Here is a 27,883-nt window from a genome sequence, read left to right on the forward strand (position 1 = left end):
ATTAAAAATCTCCATAATTCCCAGCTGACTTGGGTATTTTATTATTTGGGAATCATCCCTGGAGACCCTTAAAATTTAGATTCAAGTCAAAACACTAAAATTATCTTACAACACTTCTTTGTTAAGTTCACCTTTTGTTAGTTACTTGACCTTTTTGTGATTAATTTAACCTTTATAGTTACTTAACACTTTTTTTGTATTAAGATCTAAAAATAGACAGCTTAAAGTTCTAGGTTTACTCTAAGGTGAGAACCAAGTACCTTCATTGTTCAATCAGGAGATTATAACTTTATCTAAGTAGGGTGGAGTAATTTTAAAGTTCAAATGGGGAAGCCGACCACTTGTACTTAAGGATGCCCTGGCGGTGGCCTGTCATTCTAGGGACAGCAGGAGGCACTCGTCTGACAAGCCTGGACAGGGACTTTTATCTCCTCCCGTCACGCGGGAGCCCCTCACCTGCTTCTCTGATCTTGGCGCTTCTGGAGCCCTGGGAAGCCTTGGGGGCCCTCAAAATTGAGGCCGAGGAGAGTCCAGGGCAGGGATGGCCGTATGGCCATCAGGGAATGCTTACCAGGAACTTGGGGAGTTTGGATGATTTTTTAAAAACAGAAATGGAACAAGGGGACTGGGATCAGGTTTGCTAACTGTGCTGGAAGCACATCGTGGCCCAGCTTAGCTTGTTTGAGCCTGTGAAAGTACTGAGCTATAATGGCCCTCTTCCAGGGAGGAGACATGGCTCCTATTTTACAGATGAGGACACTAAGGCTCAGAAGGGTCTCTGGCCTCTGAGCCCAAGTCTGTCCGCTGGCCTGCCCTGCCGACTCCTGGCTCTTCTGGTCTTGGATCCTTTGCTGTTCTCCTGCGTGTGTGGCTTCATGCCTGCCTCAGAAATAGAAAATGCAGCAGGAAAGGCGAGCGCCAGTTGTGTCTCGGCTGGGGCCGAGGAGGGCGGCAGGTGGGAGGCCGTGTTGGTGGGCTACGAGAGTAAGGAGGGGCACACGAGTGCAGTTTGTTTACTGGGGAACAATTGTTCATTCAGAGGCAGAATCTAGTTCAGAACACACGGCTGGAGGGGATGAAGAGTGCTTTAAAGGCTGGCTTTGGGGCAGCGGATGTATGCAGAGGCTCGTCCAAAGGGACACTTCCTTGAATCCAGGATTACGCTTCCATTTTTGTTTCCATCTAGGTCTTAGAGAAATGTCACGTGACCCCGTCTCTCCCAACAGCCTCTTTCTGACACACACCCCCAGCACCCCCTCCAGCATTTCCAGGGCAACATCCCCCAGGGAGCCCTCCTGTGGATGGCCATTGGCTTCGGGGGAGCAGTAAGGGCTAGGCAATTAGAGTTATGTGACTTGCCCAGGGTCATATAGTTGGTAAGTATCAGAGGCTTAATTTGAACCTAAGACCTCTCTGTCCACTGAGCTACCTGGCGCCCAGAGAGTACTTGGCGGAGCGCCATGAGCTCCTGAGTGGGACATGGCATGAGTGACCTGAGCAGGGCTGGGGAGGCCTAGCTGGGCTCCTCTAGCCTAGGCTTCGAGCGACATTGGCCCTTGACCCTGCACCAAGGCTCCCTTCAGGGGGTGGCCAGAGTTGTCCTGAGAGCAGTTTCCCAGGCAGGAAAATGGGCTCATGGACACCCACAGCCAGCACCAGGGTTCTAGTCGATCCCGCTATGGTGCCAGCGCATGGATGGGCCTGAGACCCTCCAAGAGCGGAAGCCTACTCTGAAGACCAACGTCTAACGCGGGCCTCCCGTCCTGGCCCCGGCCGCTTAGTGCGAGGCACAGGGACGTGGACCCTCCTTTGGGCTTTCTGGGAATCCCTCTCTGGGAATTGTGGCTAGACAGACCACGCACAAGAAGGGGGAGAGCACGTGCTTCGGTTCTACCGACATTTATTAAGCGCCTTCTATGTACAGGCCCGGCCAGCCTCGGCTCCGGGGCTCCGGCCAGGAGGAGTCCTGGCGACAGGGGGGGCATCGGCCTCCTCGCCCGCCTCAGCTCTTCCAGTTCCAGGGAATGCAGAGGTCTCCGTCCTGCATCACTGCGTAGAAGTGGGAGACGCACAGGTGCATCCCCTGCAGGGAGGGCAGCGACTGCTGCAGGAGCCTCTTGCAGCAGTCGATCATCTGCGCGCTCGAAATGCTCGGCTCCTTGTACAGCTTTTGCAGAGAAAATTTCTCCACCGAAGCATCGATCAAGTCGTTTTCAATCGTCTTTAACCTGAGGCAGGAACGAGAAAGTGGACGTCAGGGAGGAGATACAGCGGCAAACGCGAGCGAGTGAGCGGGGAGGCGAGCGGGGGCCGAGGGCTGGGGAGGCTCAGCGAGGAGCAGAGGAGACCCTGCCAGGCTCCAGGGGCAGCCACCGGGTTACTTGGAAAGGGGCCTTTAAGGATGGAACCTTCCTACTCTTTTTTAAACCCTTCATTTCTGTCTTAGAATCAGTACAGCGTATCAGCTCCAAGGCAGAAGAGAGGAGAGGGCTAGGCCACGGGGGTCAAGTGACTAGCCCAAGGTCACCCTGCTAGGAAGTGTCCGAGGTCACACTGGAACCCAGGACCTCCCCCCTCTGGGTCTGGCGTTCAATCCACTGAGCCGTCCAGCGGCCCCTTCCGTCTCTCATCTTGAAAAGGAGCCCAGGCCCTGGGGGGACCCCGGCTCCCAGCCGGCCCTCCTGCACGGGAAGCCCGGGGTACTCACTCCTCCTTTTTTTTCATGTTGTCTCTGGCCTGGGCCGCTTTGGTGAAAAGAAACCACTGGAGGGAGACGGGATCACACAGGATGGGGACGTTGAAGTGGCCCAGCTCGTGCAGACTGGGGGTGTACCTGTCGCTGGAACGAGAGGGAAACAACATGGCGGCGGCGCTGGCCGAGGCGGGCGGAGGAGGGGGAGCCCCGGGGAAAGCGGCGTCTTCCCGAAGGGCCAGCTGGCCGGCGGCTCCCTCGCCGTCTGTAGGGATTTCTGGGGCCAGCAAGGGCAGGGCAGCGGCGTGACGAGTGACCATTCCCTCGGGCTGGCCGCCACGGCCGGGCAGACAGAGGCCTCACCTGTCCAGGATCATGCGCAGGCCCCGGAGGCTGCGCGGGTGGAAGGGGACCCTGCTCTGGAGGAGGCGGCCGTGGAAGCAGTCCAGCACCGAGTAGTACTCCTCGATGGTCATTGCGGGCTGCAGCTCCTCCAAGTAGACCACCTGGAGGCCGCCCAGAAGCTGGCTGATCTGTTCCTCCAGAAGCACCAGCCTTCTCCGGAGGTCGAAGTAGCTGGGCAGGCGCTCGAAGAGCTGGGCCAGAGAGGAGAGGCGCGCTCAGCCCGAGGCACCAGGCTTTACGCTCCCCACAGAGGCAGGGCCCGCGGATGAGGGCAAGATGGGAGGCTGGGAAGCGAAGGAGCATCGCCTCCAGGAAACGGGCCTGCCGCTGCCCAGAGCACCGGGCCGGGCCCCAAACACCGTGCGGAGCTCCGGAGGCCTGGGAAGGGGAGAAGGAGAGCCCCGAGGCCGGCCGGCCTTCCAACAGCACCTCCCTGCGGGGTGAGCCCAGCCCCAACGAGGAGGGTCGCTGCTGCTCTCCAATCGGCTCTCGCTGAGGCCATTCCCAGACGCTCGTGCTTTGCCTGCTCTTAGGGATCCCGAATGAGAGGATGAGACCCACTGAGGAGGCCGAGACCTGCCCTCCCGTGGCAGTACCGCTGCTTACCGTGCCTGAATATCCTCCCAGAGACACACTAGGGAACGAGGGCTTTTATAATGGGATTGGCTACCTGTTTCCTACCACAAAATGGTGGCGAGCAGGAAGTGGTGCAGGGGGAGGCAGAGAGTCTTCCTGTTTACCAGAAAGCATAGAGGAAATCTGAGGAGAAACCTCCACCAACACCTTCCCCTGATCCTATAGTGTGCGACGTTTTTTAACTCTTACCTTCTGTCGTGAAATTCCTGCAAGCTATTGGGGTAGAAGAGTGGCAGACCACTGGGGTTAAGTGACCTACCCAAGGGCTCGCAGCTGGGAAATGTCCGAGGCCAGAGACGAGCCCAGGATTGCTTGCCTCCAGGCCTGGCTCAAACCCACCTGAGATTTTAAAAAATGTACTCATGGTAGGAAGCAGAAGAGAATGGAAAACCCCACATCTAGCTATAGGTGGGGAAAGCAGACAAAATAATTCTGAGTCAATGGCCAGGGATGGGTTATCTTGGCCCCCCAGGGTTCTTATGAGGTCAGGTGACCAAGTGGTCATGAAAAATATCCCTAAATAATGCTTATCAGAACAAATGAGGTGATTGAGAGAGAAAAAATAAGAAAAATTAAGTTTAATGAGGACAAAAAAAACAAATGGGGAGACATATCTTGTCCTTTGTTACTTGGAGAAAAAATGGCAAACTGATGAAAAATCATTTTCTGATAAAGAGAGCTGAAGAAGGACAGTCTGAGAAAAACAATTTGAAGGCTTTTAGGTTGTGTTTACAAAACATAAAATTATAAAATAAAAAGTGGGAAAAATATTACCGAGTTATTTTCCCAAATACCCTATCTACTTGACACCAAAAATATGGGTATTTTGATAAAGTAAACTTTTATCCAAATGTTAGACCATGATAGGACGCTGGTGCTGCAAAGATAGACTGAGCGGCTAAAATCTAAACATTTTGCACTTCTGAAGATACAATTTAGATAAAAATCACAAAGATGCCTTTGAAGACCCTGGAATTGTCTTGCTTTCAAGATTTTCCTTACTTTTGTCCAGTGGTGGTGAACATCCATGGTTCCCAGCATGACATGGCCCAGGGCACTCATGCCTGACCGGTCTGTGAATATGATGGTACAACCTGAAAACAAGAAGAGAAATCCCTCATGACGCAGAGAAGTTGGTGCAGGGCTTTGGTACTTAAGCTGGCTTCCTCGTTCACAGTGGCCGCCCTGCCCCTTAGCTCTTGTTTTAGTCCCGTTCTGAGTCTCCAGGAGAAAGTCATCTCTCCCAGCAGAAATGCTTTCGGTAGCGCCCTGCACTCCCCTCAAAGAAGACGCACCTTTGATGTTCTGCAGGACCTCCAGGTTCTGCTGAGCTAAGCGGCCTAAGCTATGGAGCTGGCTGCAGCGGTGCGCGACTCCCCAGCTCCTCTGCCACCTGCACAGAGAATACAGAGAGGTCAGCAGCGCGTTGGGGGGCACCAGGCACGCGTGGCAAGGGCTCAACAGAGTCGCTCGGAGTGGCCCTCCAGAGCCAAATGAACCCGCATCTGCATCAGCACCAGGGAGAGCCTTGGAAAAGGGGAGGAAAGAAGAAACTGCAGAATCTGGTCTGTTTTCCTGAATTGAGAATGGAGCTGGAGTCTACAAACTTAAAACCAAGTAAGCAAACTGAATTGTAAAGCTGATTTAAAGAGGGAAAAGGGAGAAAAGGACTAAAAACAATGCCTGCTTTGTCAAGATGTGGAGGAAGATGGGGAGGCAGCTGGGGTGGCAGAGAATGCCAGCCTTAGAGCTGGGGACGCCTGGGTTGTAAGGAGCCTCAAAGCACACACCAGTCTGTATTGGCAGAGTTTTCTCACTGGAAATTTCCAGGCCCTCTTCTCTGCCAAGATTATAAAAGCATTCTTTTCCTTTTTCTTAATAAAATCCTTTCATCTCTCTAAAAAGTCACTGGCCATTTCATCATGTCACCTTTGAAAAAATATTTCTTCAGAAAAATAAGTTTTTGATGTAGAAAACAATTTCTATGTACATCATATGCAGTTTTAGTCCAAATAAAGGCCAACCTTTTTTCTAAATCATGGTTGTGTAACACCTTTTTGTGGTCTACATTAACTGTGATTTTTCTTTTTGCTGGGTATTTCTTTCAGAGATATGATTTGTGATCTTAACGATATATGGTTGTGGTGGTGAAACAATGGCACGTGTGCCACAGATGGCAGGCAGAGCCCTCTCTGTAGGCATACCTGCCTGCCTGCCATCGCTCCAGCACAGACAGAGTTTGTTACTAGAAAGCCAGAGGGAGGTAGGGCCAGGTTTCCCTCCCCACTCCACGTGCACCTGAGGACATCACCTGCCCCTCTGCCCAGCAGCCCAATGGGAGCACTTCCTCCCTCCCCTGTCTGGGAGTGGGCATTTGGTCTCTAGGTGAGGCATGGCACATTGTCTCTTGGGGTGGGGAAGGCATGGCCCTTCATCTCTAAAAGGTTCACCATCACTGGTATATGGTCTTATATTCCATGATTTTTTATATTGAAACCGATATGGTGATTTGGCTTTAAAAAATTAGGAATGAAAAAATTTCAAAATTTAGGGGAAAAATTAAATCTGATATTCCTGTATTTTTGATATTAATTGAATGCCCACTGACAACATTCTTGATCTGCTGAGCTTAGATTCTAATGCTTTATCTTTGAACATTTTTGTTGTTTGTCTTGATTCTTTGTGACTCCGTATGGACTTTTCTTGGCAAAGATACTGAAGCGGTTTACCATTCCTTCTCCAGCTCATTTTTTCCTATATTTTTAAATTTAAAGATATTTTATTTTCTAACTACATGTAATAATAATTTTCAATATGTTTTCTAAAATTATAAGATCCAAATCATCTCCTTCCCTGCCTTCCCTCTCCCCACTTGGAGATGGCAGCAATTTGAGCTGGGCCTTACACGTATTATCATGCAGAACATACTTCTATCATGGTCACTTTTAGGAGCAAATTCCTACAAAACCGAGACCCCTAACTAAAATGGTAAATACACTGATGTGAAAGAGAGAATGTTTTGATCCACATCCATCCAATCCAACAGTCCTTGCTCTGGAGGTGGATAACATTCCCCATTATAAGTCCCTCAGGGTTGTCCCAGACCGCTACCTGGCAGAGTCGCCACGTTTTCACAGGTGGTCAGCCCACAGTTTGGCTGTTCTCTGTACAACGTTCTCCCGGGTCTGCTTATTTTGCTCTGCGTCAATTCTGTAGGTCTTTCCAGCTTTTCTGGAATCATCGTGCTTATCATTTCCATCACCAACATGTACCACACTTTGTTTAGCATTCCCAGAGGATGGACATCCCCATAACTTCCAGTTCTTTGCCACCACAAAAAGAGAAGCTCTCAATATTTTTGGACAAGTAGGTCCTTTCCCCTTTTTTATTATCTCTTTGGGATAAAGACCCCGTAGTGGTATTACAGAGATCCAAAGGGATTCTGCAGCTCATTTTACAATGAGGAAACTTGCCCAGGGTCACACAGCTGGTGGGTGTCTGAGCGGTCTTTCTGACTCAAGATCCAGCACTCTATGCACTATGGTGCCACCTAGTCTGAGGAAAGTCACTCAGAAAACTCTAGGGGTGGTGTTAATTTTTTATTTTAATGTTGACAATTTACTATTGTAAAGATGCAGCTTCAAGAGTGGGAAATACATGAGTTCAAGTCTGACACCCAAGGGCCGTGTGATCCTAAATAGGTCCCTTAACTTAAAAGTCCAAGACTATAAATGACAGCCATCTGCACTGGGGAAGGACACTCTCTCCTTGGGAGTTCCCCATGCCACAGAAGTCACAGGTGTGGCCCAAACCAGTTTATCATCATGTTTACAAATGACAAAATCATTCAGAGCTGCTCCAGTCACCAAGATGATCATGCTTGAAAGTTCTTTGGATTGGAACTCAGCTCTTTGGGCTCTAGGCCCAGCTCCCTTCACTAGCATGCTGCATGAGCTGTGTGTGGCTGAGGCAGGCTCAGGTTTGTAGGATGAGGCCTCCCTCTCCCTCTCCTAGGGGAAGCACAGCCATGCCTCCCTGGTGGTCAGTCAGCACAGGAGCATGAAGCGGCTCTGCTTCTGATCTGGGCCTCATGGCCTCTCCCAGGGTTCACCATCCTGGCATCAGGCATAGCTTCCCTGCAGCTCAGAACTCGCAAATCAGGGGATCCCACCAGCCAAGATCCTGTGCCACTGGGCCCGGCGGCCTCCAGGGTCAGGCAGAATTCGCTGCCTTGTGTCACTCTCTATAACATTCTATGAGAACAGGCACGGAGTGAGAAATTCAGCCTTGCTTTGTTAGGACGTGGAAGGGCATGAAACGAGATGAACTGACAGCATACGTTTAACTCTTCGTCCCAGGTCTGATTCCTGGCCCAAACCTGGGAGTTGGGAATGTTTATTGGCAATTTCTGTTACTCAGAGCTACCTGGAAGGACTATTAATTGGTAACGTTCATAGGATGCACTTACTGGAAGCTCCTGCACCCAAAGAGCTCGGTGCGCCTGCCTTCAAGGCTGAAGACCAGCTATACGTACACACAATTGTGTCAACACTCTGGACTGTGAGGTAGAAGAGGTGATCTCTAAATGCTGCTCCAAGGCTTAACAGAGAACTGGGAATTAAAGCAGTTGGTTCCCTTCTTTCCTTTACTGAAAAGATGGCTCTGCCTAAGGCCAGTCCTTGTGGTCCACTGCAGAGAACTGGGTTCTGGCATTGATGAAGCTGCCTTCCTTTTTTCCTCTATAGGGTAAGATAGGATTCTATACCCCACTGAATCTGGTTGTTCTTCCCTCTCTGAGCCAAATCCTATGAGAGTAAGGTTCATGTATTACCCATCACTACCTTCATCCTCCCCTCCACTGTAATTGTTTCCCCATGATTCTCTTTATGTAATATAATTTACCCTGTTTTACTTCTCTCTTCTCATTTCTCTTAGTACAATCCTCTTTCATCATCCCTAGATTTTTTTACATATCATTCTAAACAACTTACTAATATACCCTCTGTCTATGCATATTTCTTCTAACTTCTATCATAATGATAGCAATTTTTAAGAGTTACAGATATCATCTTTCCATATACAAACATAAATAACTTGACCTTATTGAAGCCCTTAAATTTTTTCTCTTTCTTATATACCTTTTTAATGCTTCTCTTGAATTTTGTATTTGGACATCAAATTTTCTGTTTAAGTCTGGTGTCTTTTCTTCAGGGATGCTTAGAAATTTTCCATTTTATTAAATGATCATGATTTCCTCTGAAAGAATATATTCGCTTTTGATGGGTAGGTGATTCTTTGTTGTAAACCCAGTTCTCTTGCCTTCAAGAATGTCATATTCTAAGCCTTCTGGTCCTTCAATGTGGAAGCTGCCAGATCCTATGTAATCCTGACTGGGGCTCCCTGATATTTGACTTGTTTCTTTCTGGCTGTTTGCAGTATTTCTCCTTGACCTGGAAACTCTTGAACTTGGCTACAACATTCTTGGAAGTGGTCATTTGGGAATTCATTGCAGGGAGTGATCTGTGGATTCTTTTAGTTTCTAATTTACCCTTTTGTTCAAGAATATCAGAGCAGTTTTCTTGAACAATTTCTTGTAATATGATGTCTAAGGTTTTTTTTTTTATCATATATCATATAATTTTTAAATTGCCTCTCCTGGACCTATTTTCCAGGTCAGTTGTTTTTTCAATGAAATATTTTATATTTTATCCCACTTTTTCATTAAAAAAATTTTGTTTTATTGTTTCTTGATGTCTTGTGGAGTCATTAGCTTCTATTTGCCTAATTCTAATTTTTAAAGAATGAATTTCTTCCAAGAACTTGTGAAAAGGAATTTAAACTCCCATTATTCTTTTTAACTTAATCAATCAGGGACTTGGACTCCTCCCTCCCCTGTTTTAATTTAATTAATCAGAGATCTGGAGGTCTTTTTACCATTGAGATGTGCAGAGATAGACCAGTTCACATCGAAAGTAAGTAGAAACCAGAGAGACAGGAAGTGACTGGGGAAAAGGGCTTATAAGACTGGAGAGCTGAACATTCATTCCATGTTAGTGATTCTGTGTTGGAGATTCTGAATTGGTAGGTCTTGCTGAGAGAGGAGTTTGGCTTTGGTGACTTGCTTGGGTTGAGGAGATTCTGGATGGAGATATTGGATTTTCAGCTCTTCTCCTGTCTTCAGTGGGATGCTTTCTTCGGTGAGACTCTCTTTGGCAGGACACTCTCTGGGCATGAGACTCTCTTTGGCAGCTCAGTCTTGGTGGCATCAGACTCTCTTTTGGTTGGTGAAATGCTTGGCTATAGACACTCTCATGGGTTGGTGAGATTTGCATTTGGATTTGCACTTGTGGTCTGGAGACATTTGGATCTGGCCTTAGGGTATTTAGCTAGGCAATATTTCCTCCCTCCTTCCTACATTTCCCTATCTTTACTATCTCTACTTTGCTGTAATAAAGCTACTAATATGCTTATAGTTTAATTTTTAATTATTCTAAATGGCAACCACAATTTTTTTAACTCTTACAATTTGGATACCCTTTCTAATTCTTACAATTTGACAAAATCTTTTTAACTATTACAACATTTTGATCCTCCTTTTCCATTTGGTCCATTCTATTTTTCATGGAACTCTTTATTTATTGAATTTTTTTTTTTGCCTTTTCCCTCAGTAGGTCAATGCTGCTTTTAAAGAAACCTTTTTCTTCATTAGATTTTTGTGCCTCTTTTTCCAGTTGACCACTTTTGCTTTTTAAGCTGTTTTCTTTTTGCATTACTTTAATTTCTTTTCCCATTTTTCTTCTCATTTTCCTTTGATTTGTCTTATTTGACTTTTGAATTTCTTTTTGAACTAGCATTTGAGACTAATTTCCATTTTTCTTTGAAGTTTTACATGTGGTTGCTTGGATCTAACCATCCCCTATTGCAGCATCCACCACCCCAATCAGTCAGCCACCATCAGCATCAGGGCAAGACCCTCCCCCAGAACTAAAGGCTCAGATGGTTCACAGGACCCCTGGTTCTGCATTCATAAAAGAAGGCTAACAAGATTATCTTTAAGGACTCTTCTTCCAACTCTAAAACTCTGATCTTATAGGGAGCTTTGAAGAGTACTTGGAAAACCTTTAAGTGCTCTTTAAATGTTTAGCTATTATTAGTGAAATAATATTGAAGACAAATAGAAATTTTCAGATGAAGAGAAGAAAGCCAGGCCAGGAGGCAGCACATGCTCAGTTTGACTTCTACATCATTACCTGATATCTGAAAGCAGGAGCTGATGAGACAGTTCTTCTTTCAAACGATCCAATTCCCCTCTAAGTGGCAAACTATCGGTCAGCTTCTTAATGGCACTTTTTTCATTATTATCTAACCAGGATCTAGAAAGAGACAGAGATGTAGCCATAAGAATCATTCCCCCCCCCCCCCCCCCCCAAGAATATAAAGCTGAAACGCCTATTGTTAGAAGACAGATGTGACCGGAGAGTTAAAGTTGTCTCAGAATCAACTCAAACCTTGATGAATAAACATGTTTGCATTTCTATAAAGACTTCCAGACTTTTATGTGTCTATCAGTGATGATGAACCAGTTAGAGATCACGTGCTGTGTGCCACATTTAGCTGCTTCATGGAGGGGTGGGGGAGTGGGGAAGCTGCCTCCTGATACCACAGGGATCTGCCACTGCATCCAGCTGTGCCAGGGGCTGAGCAAGGGGGCTGCTGCTGGGCTTTGCTCAGTCAGAGAAGACTGGCAAGGTTGTGTGGAAGAGGCATGAAGAAAGAGAGGATTTAAAAGACAAGACAAGCATGCAAACCAAAGTAAAGGACCTGATCTGTCAATCAAGGTGAACATTCCAAAACAGAATGTTCCAAGAGAGGCAGTTGGATCCTGGCCAGGGGAGAGGAACTGAGGTTTTGCTTCTCTGGGGGATTACTGACCAAGAAAGAGACTTCCTTGGCTTCTGGCTGAAGGGGGAAAAAGCTGAGAACTGATCCCTGTTAGCTTCTGTCCCAGGCTGAAGGACCCTTGGGGGGCTTCTGGAGTTTGGCTGAGAAGAAATTAACTTTTGTTGGTGGCTTTGTGTAATTGGAAGAAAGAAGTTTTAACAGTTGTCCTCCATTTCTCTGACTTCTCTGAGTCACAGTTGTGACTGGACTGACATTTTCTATAATCCTCCTAATTCTCCTTATAGATTAGGGTCACCCCTATCCCTCTTACCTCAATCCTCATCCTGTTGTTGCCAATAAACCCCTTTATCTGAGAAAAGAAGAGTAAAGAATATTTCTCTGAAATCTCATAGTTCCCCTGAGTTGCTTGGAAGGTGGCTGACTAAGACTGGGGAAGGGGAAAGGAGGCAAAAGGATATGGGTGGAAACTGGGAGGTGAAGGGTGGAGGAGGGTAGGAAATATCTTGATTTATTAGCCATTAGTGATCAATAGGCAAACCCCAGAGTACTTCTCTAGCAGTATCTCTCTCTCTCTCCATCTCTCTATCTCTCATTATCTCTCACTAGACACCTTGGCATCTATCACTCCAGAATATCTCCATTACAACTAGTCACTCACAGTGACACGAAATACATAAAATTAATAGTTTAGAAATGTCTACGGCTGGATGAATAAACCAAGAAGGCTGAACCATGCAGACAAACAATAGAGGAATGCCTCTCACAATTTGGCTTGCGATGTCATAGTGCAGGTCACACTCCACTATCATTCTTCACCCTGAGCCCCTCAAAAGGCCCATTATGCTGCTTTGCTTATCTTCAGGATGCCAGGCAGCCCCTTATGGCCATCCCAGTCCATGATTCCTCTATTATAGTAGCCCAAGGATTCCCAAGCCCTACCCCAAATTGCTTAGATAAAAGAAAAAGAAGCTTAATAAGTTTTCACTTAAAATTTTTTAGCTATGCTGAACCCAGCTGTTGGAGACCATCAAGTAGCTTTCAATTTAATCTTTGATCAATTATCCAATCAAAAAGCTGGAAGCCAAGGGCCATCTACACCTAGAAATAAGAAGCTGATGCCAAAAGATCTCAGGAATCACCAAGCCACCATTTAGCTTTGTGCAACTTACACTACTCACCCAGTAAGCAAAAACCACAAAAAGCTCCCAATAAGTCATCAAACAATCTTTCTGATTTGGGGGGAGGAAGGAGAAGGAAGGTGAACTCTGGGAGACAAAGATTGCATTAATTCTTTTTTTTTTTAAACCCTCACCTTCCGTCTTAGAATCAATACTATGTATTGGTTCTAAGGCAGAAGGGTGGTAAGAGTTAGGCAATGGGGGTCAAGTGACTTGCCCAGGGTCACCCAGCTAGGAAGTGTCTGAGGCCAGATTTGAACGCAGGACCTTCCGTCTCTGGGCCTGGCTCTCAATCCACTGAGCCACCCAGCTTCCCCCTGCATTAATTCTTTAAACAACAACAACAACCAAAACAAACACCCCAATTAAAACAAATAGCTAATCTTAAAAAAATGTACAAATGTCCTTAGCATTCAACATATAAAATATTTAAATTCATGGGGCAGCTAGGTGGCTTGGTGGAGAATCAGGCTTAGAGACAAGAGGTCCTGGGTTCAAATTTGGCCTCAGACACTTTCTAACTGTGTGACTCTGGGCAAGTCACTCAACTCCAATTGCCTAGGTCTTATGGCTCTTTGGCCTTGGAACTGATACTTAGTACCAATTCCAAGACAGAAGTTAAGGGTTTAAAAAAATAAAATGTTTGAATTCTAGGTTTTGGTAAGCACAGGCCCTGACAAAATCCTTGTCCTCAGTTTCCATGGAGATAACCCTTAACTTCCTGCCCTGGATACAAGGAGAATGGCATCTCAGTTTTAACATCGGGCTTTCTGATTCCATGGGAAATCATCCCTGTATCTATTATACCCTTGTATATGGAAATGCCTTTTGTGTTTAATTTTCACAAGGACATGCACAAATGTCGACATGTGCTTTATTGCCCCCGCTAGTGCGGTTGTTTTAGTGGACAGGGCAAAAGCAGATACTCAAGAGGATCTAAAGAAATGCTTTTAAAAAACAGTTTGTTGAGAAGTAAAACTGAAATTTAATCATTTCAGAATGATTTAAAACTTATCTACTGTGCTTTAAAAGGAAGCATTAATTTACACGCTCATCTTCTTGGGAAGTCAAAATACAAGAAATAAAGTGATGTGTAGAGTCAGTGTGACAGCAGGCATCCCCACTTCTCAAAGGGCTACTCTGGTGTCTAGGGCTAGGCGTGAGGGGGCTCTCGTTTGCGTTGTGTCCTCCGATAACCTGAGAAGGAGCCCTGGAATCAGCGGATCGCCTCTAAGAGAACTTGGAGGCCAATCCGTCAAACTGGAAAGGGGCTTCATGGCCACTTCCCAAGGGCTCTCTCCAGGAAGGAAGGAGCTAAACCCTGGGAAATACCTAAAGGCCCCACTCAGCTCCCCCAGACACTTTTCACACTGAGCCTCGGGAACGTTTCCCCTTTTCAGATTTGTGCGATACGTATCAGTAGAGTGCAATCTAGGACACCCAGAGGTTAAGCTGGGGATCTGCCCAAGGCCACATAGCCAGTATGAACCCAGGTCTTCCAACTCCTTGGCCAGCCCTCGAATGTGCCACGTTGCCTCTAAGATGTATGTCAAATAACGGATAGGTTTGGAGAGGCTACTGTAGCAATTACAAAGATGGTAGAGGAGGAGAGGCAAGAGAGAAATTAAATTAAAAACACAAAACTTATGGAAAACAGATTTCTAAAAACATCCCCAAGAAATGAAAGAAGAAAAGTTTAAGTCATGAGTAGATGGAAGTCCTCTTAAAAAGGGGGCGGGAGAAGAGAGGCTGTTGTAGAACTAAATCAATACTAGGTGACCTAGATCTGTGCCTTCACAGAGGATTTCGGGCGAGACATGGAGAGCTCAAGATGAGAGTGGACAGAGTTGCAACCTTAACCGCTATTTAAATCACCCACAATGAGGAGACCAAGAGGACCAAATGGGAGCAGAAAACCTGGGCGGAGGCCTGAACAACTCTATGATGTGTTCATCACATTGTAATGAATCACTTCCTATTTTATCTATAAAATCTTCATTTTGTGATCGAAGACTTGAAGCAGCAAAAGACATTCACATCTGCAAAGAGCACCTAAATCTTGGAACTAGCAAGACTGGGTGACAGGGACAGTTCTGGTGAGGCAATGGGGGCGAGTGGGTCACAGAACCTACCTTGGGGAAAGGCTCAGGGGCCATGAACCCCAGGGTCCTATGAAAGGGAATTCTTTATTCTCTTTGTCTATTTTGAGTTAATCAATCAGGCAAGAAACCCCTACTTAACACTTTGTTAGCCATCAAGTAAGAGAATTCACAAGCCACTTACTTAGAGAGCTCCACCCTTTTAACTCAGTCAGTCAGATATTTGTGAATCCTTTGATAAGAGTTTACACCCTCAGAGGATGAGAGGTGGATCCCACAGACACTGCTTCTTCCGGCTCCCCCCATGAATGCTAGGCAATATGGAAGCTGTGATTGGCCCTTGTGAAGAGGGGAAGGGACAGGAAGTGAAATGGAAAAAGGACTGTAAAAAAGTCTGAAACTTCCTGTTCTTGGGTCTTCTCCTTTGGACTTCTTCTTTGAAAGACTGCTGCTTGGGACTTCTAGCTTGGAGAGATGCCTGCCTTCATGGCTCTGTGAGGAGACCCTCTCTGCTCATTGGCATTTCAGAAGGGCGAGTTCTGTGGAGAGATTCCTTTCCTTGGATCCTGCATCGGCTTGCTGGTGAGTAAATCGGACTTCCATGTGGAGATTGGAACTTTGTAGGGGAGCAAGCTGAATTTCATGGGATCAGCACTTAGGGTAGGCTAGGCAACTCCTTACCTCTTTCCCTCCTATATTTCTTACTTCAACTCTTTCTCTTCCTCGTTATAAATAAAAGCTGCTAACAGTTTTTTCTGGCTTAGGGATAATATTTTTAATTCAGTGACCACAACATTGAATTTATAACTCTTAGTCAAAACCCCAATTTAACCCTTATAGTTATATTAGGGCACTGAGGAGGTCAGGGTCCCTGGTAGACAAATAACCAAACACGCATCTTAAGGGCCACAGGCCTAGTCAATGACAAACACGACCAGAGTCCCAGAGCTGCAAACAAGTGGGCAAGTACCCCCCCCTGGCCAATTTGGCAGAACCCTTGTTGAGACATAGTCACTGACTTCAATGGGAGGGAAGGCCCTGACATCTGATGTCCAGAAAGATGTTGGATTGTCCCCGACCCCAGGGAATCTGCTTCCCCAACAAGCAACGATTCTCAGATGAAAAGATCTCTCAGCCAGCACTCACGCCCTGCTTTGGGAATCTTGCTGAGAGAACATTAGATTATTGACACTGTTGCTGGAGAACTCTGCCTTTCTGCCATCAATAAAAGTGCCGTATTGATTTATTTCTGGAGAGGAGGGCTGTGTTTCAAGGGCAGAAACTGTGCTTCTAATCTTGGGGATGGGTAATCCCAGGCTTTTGGGTAGAGACTCACCAAAGACAAGTCACCAGCCCCTAAACAGTAGCCTCAGGGCCTTTCCAACTAGGGGCTTTGCTTTACCTACTTGCCATCTCCAACCTGCCATGCACCTTCTCTTTGGCCTTCGCTTCTGACTGGGGGCCTGAGGTCTGGCCCTGGACTTCTGAGTGGTAAGCAATCATTACAACTGGCTCAGACCCAGCCCCTCCATGTTTCTCCCCAAGGGGAAGGAGAGGGAGTGAGTGTATTTATATAGCAGCTACTGCGCACTGGACCTTGTGCTAAGCGCTTTACCAATACTAAATCTTTATGCCATTAATGTGACCACTCAGGACGGATCCCCAGTCTTGGTTCATCCTACGCTGTACTGCTCCAAAGCAGAGCCACACTTATCAATACAGCCTTCATTACCTGCCTTCCTTTCATCTTCTGTAAGTATTTTTGAACATCTAAAGAGGGTGCAGTCACGTGGGTTTCTACCATTTCATCCGCATCCAAATGCTCCCTCCCCACGTGCCCTGGATAAATGACAAACTCCTAACCCTGGCCCTGAAGGCCCTTCTCAGGACGGCTTCTGCTGACTGGCCATTATCTTCCTCTCCGTTCTCTTCATTCCAGGCACCCTGGTCCACTCACTGCCCCAGGCCCAAGGTTCCATTTTCCATCTCCAGGCTTTCCCAAGAGGGGTCCTCTCCTTGTCTGGTTCTTGCAACTTTCCCCTTGCTTCAAGCTCAGTTTAAGTGGGAGCCATGTGAAGCCTCTCCTCATATGTTCCAGGGTTGGGTTCTCGTCTTCCTCAAACGGTCCCATGCTTTATCCTTTGATGTTTAATCTCCTCGAGGGCAGGCTGAAGTTCCTCGTCACACTGACGTCGTGTCTAGCTGTCACCTCTGTGCTCTGTTGTTTTTAGCCCCTCGTGGGCTTCCTTTGTCTGTGGCGTGACATTGGGACAACATGGCTTCCACTCCACTAGCCAGGGATGCTGGTCTGACTGTTTTCCACCATGTTTCCTACTCTGGATTCTGGGATTTCTTCCCAAGGGCACCTCCTTAATATTCGATGCTACTTCAGCACCTCTTGTCTGTTGTTCCCTTTACAAGAAGCCAATAATCAGTAGAAACCCGGTTTACTCTGACATCTGGGCTCAGAGAAGAAGAGGCAGCCAGAATTCAAGCAACATGGATGGAAACAACGGGAACATTGGAATCCTAAACCTCGGACCATTACTTTGTAGTTCCTACACTGCCAGTCACGTGTGTCAGGTTCAAAGCTTTGTTTTGAAATACTCTACTGAATGGGCAGCATCGGCACGTCCAGGCCCACCGTGGGGCTCCAGCGGCACAGGGCACCTCCTCACTGCCCGGACCGAACTGTGCCAGCTGTGCCTCTATACCCCATCCCCGACAGAGCCAAGTCTCGGGTATCTGAGCCCCAGGCTCTCGGAGAAGCCAGCCATACTGTGGCTCACAGAGAGAGAAAAGGGGTGGGAGGATACGTGTGTCTCCAGCTATCCTCCTCTCTGCCTCCCATTAGCACGAGAGGGTGAGGGCTATGCAGAGAGCTGCCGGGCTGGCCCTGAGAAGCTGGACTTGGCCGCTGGGCTTTACAGTCCTCCACACTGAGAGCGCACAAGCGGACACTCAGACGCCAGGCAAACTGCAAGGCAGGCGACCTCAGCCTCTGGGACCCTCACCTCCTCGGTGGCTCCTCCCCTCTGCCACCGTCTACCTCCGCTACCCTGGCCCACCGCCCCCCACTCAGGCAGGGGCTCCCCCCAAACTGCCTCTACTCTTCTCCCACCTCAATGGAAATTCCCTGAGAACAGATCAAAGTACTGCATACTTTCCAGTGACCAATGGAATGAACCACCTACCAAAGGGCCGGCCTAGATGAATTTCTAATTTGCAAGACTTGCCAAGGACGCGGCTCAGTTCATCATCTTGGCTAGTGCTTCTTGCCTCGAGGTTTTGGCCAGCCTGGCTTCCCCTGGGACCCTGTGCTAAGCTGCCCTTCTCCCTGGTGCCTGTCCCCAGCCTCTCCGGAGCTCACTGTCCTTCTGAACATGGTTCTTCTGCCTCTGCCTTCTCTAACCCTCTGAAGGGCTCTGGCTCTCAAGGAACGCCTGACCTCCCATTGCTCTACCCTGCACGTAGCAGGCACTTTAAAAATGCTGAATTCTCCTGAAGACACAGAGGCCCTTCTGCCACCCTCCCCCATGGCTGGAGGGTGAAGGGTGGACACAGCGGCGAATCCCTGAAAGTCTTGTCTTTGGAGCAGAAAACGACACGTTTCAGATCTCAACACGCCTCAAACTGTACTGACGTGGCACTGGTAGGCAGTCCCACTGGTCTTTCAGGGTCAGTCAATTCCAACCTCCTTCATCCTCGAGGATCAAACAGAAACTCCGTGGGCATTTCAGGGCCTCTACAAGCCAGCTCCTGCCTCCTCCTCCCCTCCCACCTCTGAGCCTTTGTACAGTCTGCCCATCTCCATTCCTTAGCATCCCTACTCTCCTTCAAGGCTCATCAAAGCCCTCTTTTTTGTGAGGCAGCTTCTGAAGCTCTTTATCCCACCCCTAACTTCCCTCCTGTTTACCCCTTCACTCCACTGAGACATACACAACCACCATGTCCTTTCCCCTTGACGGCAAAGGCTGCCACGCACAGTGCTGATGCCCAGCAAAGGCTGCTAATTATCTGACAGTCCCACCTAAAGCTACAGAAAGACATGCCTAACCTAGTTACTGTTTTAAAGGCCCGATTTAATCTGATTGCTACCCTTCGTGTGTTTCGTTTCTTACAAATACAGGATTTTCACAAGACCCACATGAAGCTGATTACCAAAAATAATTAAGGTCTAAGAAATGTTCCCCAAATAATTCTTGCAATTTAAAGACTAAAGCTTTGAAAGCTAGAGATTGACAAGGATCTGAATTATAAATCGTCTCAAAAACAATGCTGCTAGATGAAGGAATTAGTTTGAGACGATTTTTAGTAGTTTTCTGTAAAAAAGAGATTTTAATTTTAGATCTAGATTGCAGTACCAGCTTAATGAAATAAAAGAATTTACATACATAAGAGACGTTTCCATTTTTTGGACTTTCTCCAGTTCTTCTTCAGGGTCTCTGAATCCAGTAAAGGAGTAGTAAGTCTTGTCCCATTTAATAGGTCTGTCGAATGTCCTTTTGGCTCCCTTGGGTGCTTGGGAGGTCACATTAGTGTTCATACTTTGGATGTGCTCGGTGGATAAGTTACAGGAGTTGAGAATATCTAAGACGGTGTTCAGTAGGTCTCTGCTGTGCAAAGTAAAAGTGACGGCTCGAAACCCTAGAAAATGGAATCCCAGAACAGTTATTATGGGTTCAATCTAATAGTATCTTTGCTTTTGAAAAGTCATCTTTTTCTTTCAAAAATTTTATAAAATTCATACACATTCTATTCAGTTTCTAAAATCTGTGTGTATAATTAAAGATTCTTCTTTAATACTTTAAAATTCTTTTTTTTTTTTAAATCAAACCCTTACCTTCCATCTTGGAATCAATACTGCATTTTGGTTCTAAGGCAGAAGAGTGGTAAGGGCTAGGCAATGGGGGTCAAGTGACTTGCCCAGGGTCACACTTTAAAATTATTTCTAATGGCAAAGTACTGTGAAAATAGAAAATTTTTACACCCAAATTACACCTATTTGCTCCCCTTTGGAAAAATGGAGGTCCCATGTCTGTCTCACTTTGATTTCTTTGCTGGTGGGCAAAAGTGAGGGTTGGTAAATCCCTTACAGCTAAAGGGCAGTCATCTGGAGGGTGACAACTTAGAAATTAAGGATTAAGTGTGGGGTTTGTCTCTCTGGTCTTAGTCATGGAAAAACTGTCCTAAGTGTGGAATGCAGAAAAGACCTTCTAATGGGCCAGCATTGTGTGGTACCAGCATCCCTGAAGAACAGAGCCAGGCTCTTTTGGACAAAAGTTCAGAGAAATTGTTTGGGATATACCAAGTACTCTGATTTTGAGAGCCACGGAGACTTAAGCTTTCTTTGTGTGGTGGGAGAGTGCTCACCCTGACCGTAACACTTGCCTACCCATGTGGATGGTTAATTCATCACTATGACTGTTGGATGTCTGATATATCATCATCTTCTTGGGTCAGTCACTGAGAAATCTAGTGGCTGAAGTTACTAAATGATGAACAAAAAGTTTATTTTTTAGAATGGCTATAGAAAAAATGGGGTTCATTTTTACAGTAAAAAAAACCCTAACTATACTCACAGACGCCATTATCCATGTGTGCATCATTCCAAGACCTGGGAGTAAAAGATGGAAATCGAAGGCCCACAAGGCAGGCATGTGGAATTGTCATCTTCCATCTACTCTAGACTTCCTGGAAGCAATTGGGGCTGCTTTGCTCCACAATACCTGAAGGGGACGTTGGATTTCACAGCTGCTCTGAGGCTTTCTTCTTCTCATCATTTAAAGCCAATTTTTCTTTTCTCTGCGTCTTAGTGACCTCTACTAATGCATACTAGAAGGTCCTAAAGATTCCTTGGAATATTCAGGAGGAAATGAGGTACTATTGCCTACTCAAGGGCAAGAGGTTCCCTTTCTACGACTTTGATGGTTTTCATCTTGAAGATTTTGAGTAGGGATAAGAGATGGGGAGATAGGACAGACAACGGCCCATGTCCCCAGAGTATTCTTCCAGGAACCCACAGATATGAGCCCTGGAATGGAGAATGTGGAGGATCTAGAAAAGCAACCTATAAAGTTACCTATGAGACTTCTATGTCAACCCCTTTCCACTCTCCCATCCAGCCTATACACACAGACACGCACACATTTTCTCTCTCTCTCCTCATATTATTAATAAGATGAATAAGAATTCATTTAATCTATAATGTCACCCTCCTTAATTTACACAGCACTTTTCTTAAAAGAAACCCACATGTAAATATTTAATGTTGTGCAAAGATATTATTTGGAAAGATCTACATTTCACGTGAGGTAACCCTGAACTAACTGGGCCAGGCTAGGCTTGGAGCAGCGGCAGCAACCAGAGGCTTCTGGATCCCTTTTCTTTTCCTACTCTGGAGAAGGAAAGGCGGAAAATAAAGCATGATGCAGACCTTTCTGTTCATATTCCCTGAATCACCTTTAAACATCAAAACGGCCCATAGCCTGCGTACGAGATGTAAAAGGAAGGCTGTCTTGTAGTCCAAGAAATAGAAAACGTTCTTTCATTTGCCTCCAGACCCTTCAAGTCTGTGCTGTGTATGGCTAACCTCCCATTTTCCCCAGACATGCTCTTGCTCAGAGCCATCTCTAAGATGGCAGATAAGCTGCTCTTGGGATTCTGAGGCTGACGACCGCTGAGCTCAAGGCCTCTGCTTTCCTAGGACCCGGGCACCTTTCAGAGACTCTTCCCCTCACATTTATGACTACGGACATGAAACTGCTGAGAAGCACTGTACAAACGGACACGGCACCTAGCGAATTCAACAGCTCGGGGCCCTCCAAGGTCGTCTGCTCGGTTTCTCTCACATAAAAAGTGAGCTGAGTTGGCTTCAAAGTCTTCCAACCTGGTTTCTGGAGGTTCTCCAAGTAGGCACTTAATCTCTTCAGAGAATTCTCATTGATTTCCTGCAGGGAGAAAAGAAGGAGCCACATATATACTTCCACCAAAGGAAACACTACCAGAAAGCTGTATTCCGGCTAGGTGACGATACTATGAGCGGGTTTAAATAATTTTTAAAATGTACACTACTTGTATCGGGGTACTGACATTTGAAAATGACTTCAGGAGTTTACTAAAGCCACTGACGGCTGCTCTTTTCATGTGCCTATTTGCTCTGCCTTCTAGAGCCAGCAGCAGGCCTCGAAATAAAGCGTGTCCACCTGCTTCTCTTCCACTGAAAGCACTGGTCAAGAGCCCGCCCTGCCCTAGGCACAGTGGTCCAAGGGGGAGCAGAGCTTGACCTTCTCTCCACATAGGTCTCAGCCACTGGTTATGTGTCTACATAAACCCTTCCTGGCCACTATTTTCTTGGAAGTTGAATTTGATCCCATGAAAGGAGCTTTTCCAGCTTCCGAGGGGCAGTGAAATAGCAAAACCAAAAGAGACCCCCCGTCCAGGGCTCTGCACATTCAGTGAATAAAGAAGACCCCCAACTGGAGAGCCAAACCCTAACAGCGCACATAAGGCCCACGTAATGCCCAGGCGAGCACCTGCGTGCTCACCATATGCATTTCAGTTATTAAGGTGGCCAGCTGACACGTGGGGGTAACTGGACTGTAACCTACTCAGGTAAGTAGAAGACTCTTTGGGTGAAAGGATTTGTAACGGGACAGGCGCCTGGGGCTGGCTGGGGGGACGTGGAGCAGGTAGGAGCGCTTGGAGGACCTGCTCTCTCCTCTGGCTCAGCCAAAGCGTGAATGGAGAATCCCAAAGCAGGACTCAAGCAGTGGCCGTCCCGAGGAGGGCCTCTTTGGAGGACACGTCCATGGAGACTTCCGGCCCATTTACAAAGCCAGCATGCATGAGGGCAGGGGCCCGGGCAAGGAGTCACCGAGCTCTGGCATGTTTGCGTGTTCTAATTCCCAAACAGCAAACTGCTTCCAAGAGCACAAATCCACACCAAGACTCTGTCCGGGACATCGATCAGCTTTGGGGGACAAATCTCTAAGCCAATCCGCGATGCCGCTTCTTTCACGATCACAACATGTGCCCCAAACCGCCCTCAGAACAAAGCAGGGGCACGAGCTTCTTGTTAGCTGGGCACTCTTGTCTTGTCTTCTCTCCCTCTTTACCGAATGACGGCTCAACATTTCCAGGGAGTTGTGAATGGGACACGTTTGCTCCCTTACAGAGTCGCTCTCAATCAGCTTCACGCAGTTGGCAAGCTGGTGGGACAGAGACAAAGCGAGCTCCATCCCAATGGAGGAGACGGCACGGACCTTTCTGATGATTCTCAGCACAGATGCAAAATGAACACGATACAGTTGTGGAAGGGATGGGTGGCCCCAGCAGCTGTGAGGCACAGGAGCGAGTTTGGAGGCTCCAAGGGCCGAGGGGAGGAAGGGGAGCTCTCCAGGGTTGGGAACCCCCATCCCCAAAGCCCAGGGGAGGAGAAGGACCATCTTGGGTAAGACCTTCCAAAGGTCTGGCGGGCTGGAGCTCAGCATGGACGGAGGGGAGTGATGCCTAAAAGACTGCAAGAGGAGGGCGGGTGGTAGCTATGCGTGTGTGTGAATGGAGAAAAGGGGATCTGGCGACCGTGGAGTCCAGTTTGGCGCCAAGGCTGAGAATGGGGTGCCTGCAGGGGTGACAGGGGAAAGCTGGGACACGTGGAGTCTGAACGCCGAGGAGGAAAGGCTGACTTGGGGGTGGGTATCTGTCTCAGGGGATGCTCTGGCCAAGGAGCCCCAGAAGAAGGACAAAGTATTTCTGTAGCTTCTCTCCTCTGATCCCCACCCCACCACGTGCTATCTCCACATCATTTAGGAGGCGTTCCCAGGGTCTCAGGCGCATTTAAACCCAGATCTTTTGTATTCCTAGCTCGGAGCTCTCTGTACTGTGCCACCTTCTCTCTCAGCTGCGCTGAGGTTGTACAAAAAGGGGGAAATATCTTGAGATATTAAAAAACGTACATCAACAACATGCGAAAATGATGGTCGAGATAGTTATTTATAATCAAGAATGCACTCTACAGCTGTCCTAAAAATCTTGGTGTGGTTTTAGGCTGATGAAAGTTTTTGACTGCCCTGTGACTTTTGGGACACCTGCACTCGGGAATAAGCAAGCTGACCGATTTTCAAAATTCTCCATTTTTCCCCGAAAAATCAATCCACCAAAGGTATTACGAGTAAGCCTTGGGAATTACCTTATTGCATCTTAAAGTTTCACTATCATACGCTTTCAAATTAGGCACAAGAGAATGATTCCAAGTCACCAGAAACCCACACCCACCACCCATCCACACCACATTTTACCAGGCCTGGTCCCAGCCCGACAAACGCCAAGGGGACTCAAGAACAAGGACAAATGCTCACCCTCTCTCTGGGATGCTGTCCAAAGAAATCTGGGTGCACTGCAAAATAGAAAGGTCTCAGAGCATTTACAGCCTCAGCTCCTGAGAGAGTTCTCGACTGAAGAAGCCAGGGGGGTAATATGTTCTCTAGACATAACCTTATAGGCACATAAAAAAGGTTTTGTTATCCATCAAGGCACAAAGAAGAATAAACACCAAGAAAGTACAGAACGATTCAAATGCACATGATTCAAACAGAAGGACTGTTTCTGGGGACTCTAACCTCCACGAGCACTCTGAGGGAAGCAGGTTCTGTTCTGAAATCTAGGACGAGCTGGGCTTTCACCTCGAGGCCCAGAGCCTTCCATCAGAAGGCTGGCACCCCAAGTGATGGGGGTGGAGAAATAAGAGACAGAAGCTCAAGCCTGTCTCCATCCCCGTCTCCACAAAGAAAGCTGAAAGGCTTGGGCCTAGCCGTGAACAACCTCACTGAAACGGGCCCAAAAGAGGGAGCCATTCCTGAGCCAGCAGCCTGGGGGGCCGCGTGACCAGGGAGCCGTGCAGAAGGCCAAGTTAGTGTCAGATGAGACGCCGGTCCATATGGTGATGACTAAGCAGATGACAGAAAAAAAGGAACAAATCAAGGCACAGAGGCTGACTCTGAGGACCGCCATTTCTCAGATGAGCAAAACTGATATAAAAGCCAAGGAGTCCCAAAGTGCCTAGAAACTGCTTCAACCACAATGAGGCGACCTGTCTCCAAGCGGGGACAGGAGGACTCTCTTTACAGCAGGGATGGCTTCCTTTTAACCCGGGCAAGTCCTGTCAAAGCAGTGCTCTGTACACAATAGGGGCCTAATCAATGCTTGTTCATTTATTCTATTAAAAAGAAACTCAGTTCTCAAACAGAGGGCTGTGGGTAACTGGTTTCCATTTCAAACTCGGCAGTTAAAGCAGGATGGAGGGGAGGCCCAATGTTCTAAGTGGGGAGTCCTTAGCAAGACGCACCATTCCCCAAGAAGCCCCAGTCCTATTCATTTCACTCCATCACATGCTCATCTCGCTCTTGGGTTTCTCTGTCCCCTTACCAGCTCCATCCTTTCCACGGTGGAGAAGCTTCCTCTCTCTAGCCCACACACCATTTTAGGAGGCTTTCCTGCCATGCTCCCTCCTTTCATGCCAACTCAATCGCTCTCAGGACTTCTCCTTGCCATGCCTGGGGAATCTCTCTGCTGCCTTACCCTCCTGGTTTCCTTTTACCTGTTGTCTTCCCCTATGAGAATGCAGAGTCCTTGACGGTTGGGACTGCCTTGTCTGCTTCTGTTTGTGTCCTGAGTCCTTAGCACAGTCCCTGGCACGCAGTGCTTACTAAGTGCTTTATCTGTCTGCCTCGAAGACTACAAGCAACCTTTCTTTAATTTTCTTCCCCTTGCTTTTCATGCCCAAGTGTTTTAAGTATCAGAATGTTTTCTCCTTCTTGTCCTATGAAAGGCCTTTCAAAGACATGGCTAGTATGAGATACCATTTCTCTTTTTGCCTTTCATCCTTGCTTTCCCATTAGTTTTTCCCTCAATGATAAAAAATAACTCCAGAAATTTGAAAAAACTGTAAGTTTGCTAAAATAATGAACATTAAGAGAAATCTGGTGGCCAATCTTACCTTCTTATAGATCTCATATGGAAAAACATTTCTATATATTGCTGCAAGTCAGCTTCCAGGAATCCATTAATCACTAAAAGAATTAAACATAACAGAAAGAGGAGAATATTAAAAACTGATATTGCATGAATTTTCCATTTCTTTTACAAGTGGAACATCATCTTGAAATAATATTGCCTTAGAATGAAATATTATAGTATCAAGCTATGATAATATTAAGGTGCTCTAAATAAAACTTCAAAATCACCTTTGAAATTTTATTTCATCAACAGGATAACCTTTTAAACACTCAAATACCCTGAAACATTTTGCAAAGGTATTTTAGCAAAAATAAATAATAAAAGTATTTTAATAAAAATTTTAAAAGATGTTTAAAATTCACGTAACAAAACAAACAGGAACCTGTTTGTTCATTCAAGTTTGAATTCATAATTATTTTACCATTCAAAATTAATCTTACATTTGAAACACGTGACATTAAATTTATGTTAAAGAAATATTTTAAGGGTACCATGAAAAGTGATCATTTTTAAAAACATCTGTAGATAAAAACTTTTTTTTAAGAATCAAGTCAGATATACTAAAGAACCCCAGAAAATCAACTAAAAGACTAGAGGAAATAATTAACAATGTTAGCAAAGTTGCAGGGTACCATGCATAAACCCACATAAATCATCAGCATTTCTAGATATTTCCAACAAAATTCAGCAGCAGGTATTAGAAAGAGAAACTCCATCTAAAATCACTCCAGACAATATAAAATATTTAGGAATCTCTCTGCCAAGACAAATAGGAATTCTATGAACACAACTACAAAACACTTTTCACACAATTAAAACTAGATCTAAACAATTGGAAAAACATGAATTGCTCGTGGGTAGGAGCTAACATAATAGCTATGAGCTAACATAATAAAAATGACAATCCTATCCAAATGAATCTACTTATTTAGTGCCATACCAATCAAACTAATAAAAAACTTTTTTTATAGAAGTATAACAAAGTTCATCTGGAAAAACAATCAAGCTGGCAGGGGAGCCGCTGGGTGGCTCAGTGGATTATGAACCAGGTCTAGAATTGGGAAGTCCTAGGTTCAAATCTGGCCTCAGATACTTCTCAGCTGTGTGACCCTGGGCAAGTCACTTAACCCCCATTGCCTAATCTTTACCACTCTTCTGTCTTGAAACTAATACATGATATTGACTCTAAGATAGAAGGTAGGAGTTAAAAAAAATCAAGTCAGCAGATATTTGTTAAGTACAATGTACCAAGCACTGGGAGGGGAGATAATGGTAAGGCAAAAACCTGCTCCCTTTCTCCAGTGTAAATGTAGAAATTTTAGGCTTCTGGGAGAGGTTATAATATTGTAATGGCTAAAAATGTGGCTACAGGATTTATGTAATATTGAACAATGGCCGCCAAGGAATTTACTTATGAAATTCCTAAAATGAAACACTCAAGTCAGAATGGAGTTTATGGAGGTTTAATCACACTGGAAGTAGAGAAAGGAGAGGGAGAGAAGGAGAGAAGAGAAAAGGGAAAGGGGCTACTCAACCTCTGACCAAGGCAGAGGGAGTTTTAGGCCCAAAGGCCCACGTGGAAAGAATCAGTCCTTAACTCACGTGACTGCTCTGAAGGAAAGCTGTCTGCGGGCGTCCTCCCTCCCCAAGCTCCTCACACCAACTCCCGTCTCGCTCTCTCCACAGGAAGTGAGCGAATTCCCGAGGCTGTTCCCTACCTCACTTCCTGTGTCTCACAAATCCAATGGTTGGCTCTAGCTTGGCTTAGGACAGCCCAGGTGGGCAGTTAGTTATTTCTGATTTGTCATTGACTAGCGCATGCCCGTGTAGTGTGGGTGTGCACAATTTTTGGGTGCTAGACCAAGATGGAGACTTTTAAAATTCACAATCCCCCCTGATGATGATTGGGGGACTAGTCTCCCCAATTGATCACTAAACATAAGCATACTGCACCC

General features: G+C 46.4%; 1 protein-coding gene across 11 annotated transcripts in view; it reads right to left on the reverse strand.

The window, feature by feature from the left end:
• Positions 1–1,883: 1,883 nt before the first annotated feature.
• The window catches only part of TCAIM (T cell activation inhibitor, mitochondrial), a 34,273-nt gene continuing 8,273 nt past the window's right edge, over positions 1,884–27,883 (reverse strand). For 6 of the 11 annotated variants that reach the window (XM_007505231.3, XM_007505234.3, XM_001381159.5 and 3 more), the window contains 10 exons: positions 25,909–25,981; positions 24,272–24,407; positions 21,709–21,862; positions 19,307–19,559; positions 10,984–11,106; positions 5,029–5,126; positions 4,736–4,827; positions 3,056–3,288; positions 2,708–2,839; positions 1,884–2,228 (listed from right to left, as the gene is read on the reverse strand). In XM_007505231.3, the coding sequence (XP_007505293.2) occupies positions 2,003–2,228; positions 2,708–2,839; positions 3,056–3,288; positions 4,736–4,827; positions 5,029–5,126; positions 10,984–11,106; positions 19,307–19,559; positions 21,709–21,862; positions 24,272–24,407; positions 25,909–25,937 (1,476 nt within the window). In that variant the 5' untranslated portion in view covers positions 25,938–25,981 and the 3' untranslated portion in view covers positions 1,884–2,002. Of the gene's footprint in view, positions 2,229–2,707; positions 2,840–3,055; positions 3,289–4,735; positions 4,828–5,028; positions 5,127–10,983; positions 11,107–19,306; positions 19,560–20,494; positions 20,948–21,708; positions 21,863–24,271; positions 24,408–25,908; positions 25,982–27,530; positions 27,551–27,883 lie in introns of those variants that run through there. The other 5 variants (XM_056800395.1, XM_056800393.1, XM_056800391.1 and 2 more) reach the window with 4 other exon arrangements.

Source organism: Monodelphis domestica, chromosome 5 (assembly GCF_027887165.1).
Source record: "Monodelphis domestica isolate mMonDom1 chromosome 5, mMonDom1.pri, whole genome shotgun sequence".
NCBI lineage: Eukaryota > Metazoa > Chordata > Mammalia > Didelphimorphia > Didelphidae > Monodelphis > Monodelphis domestica.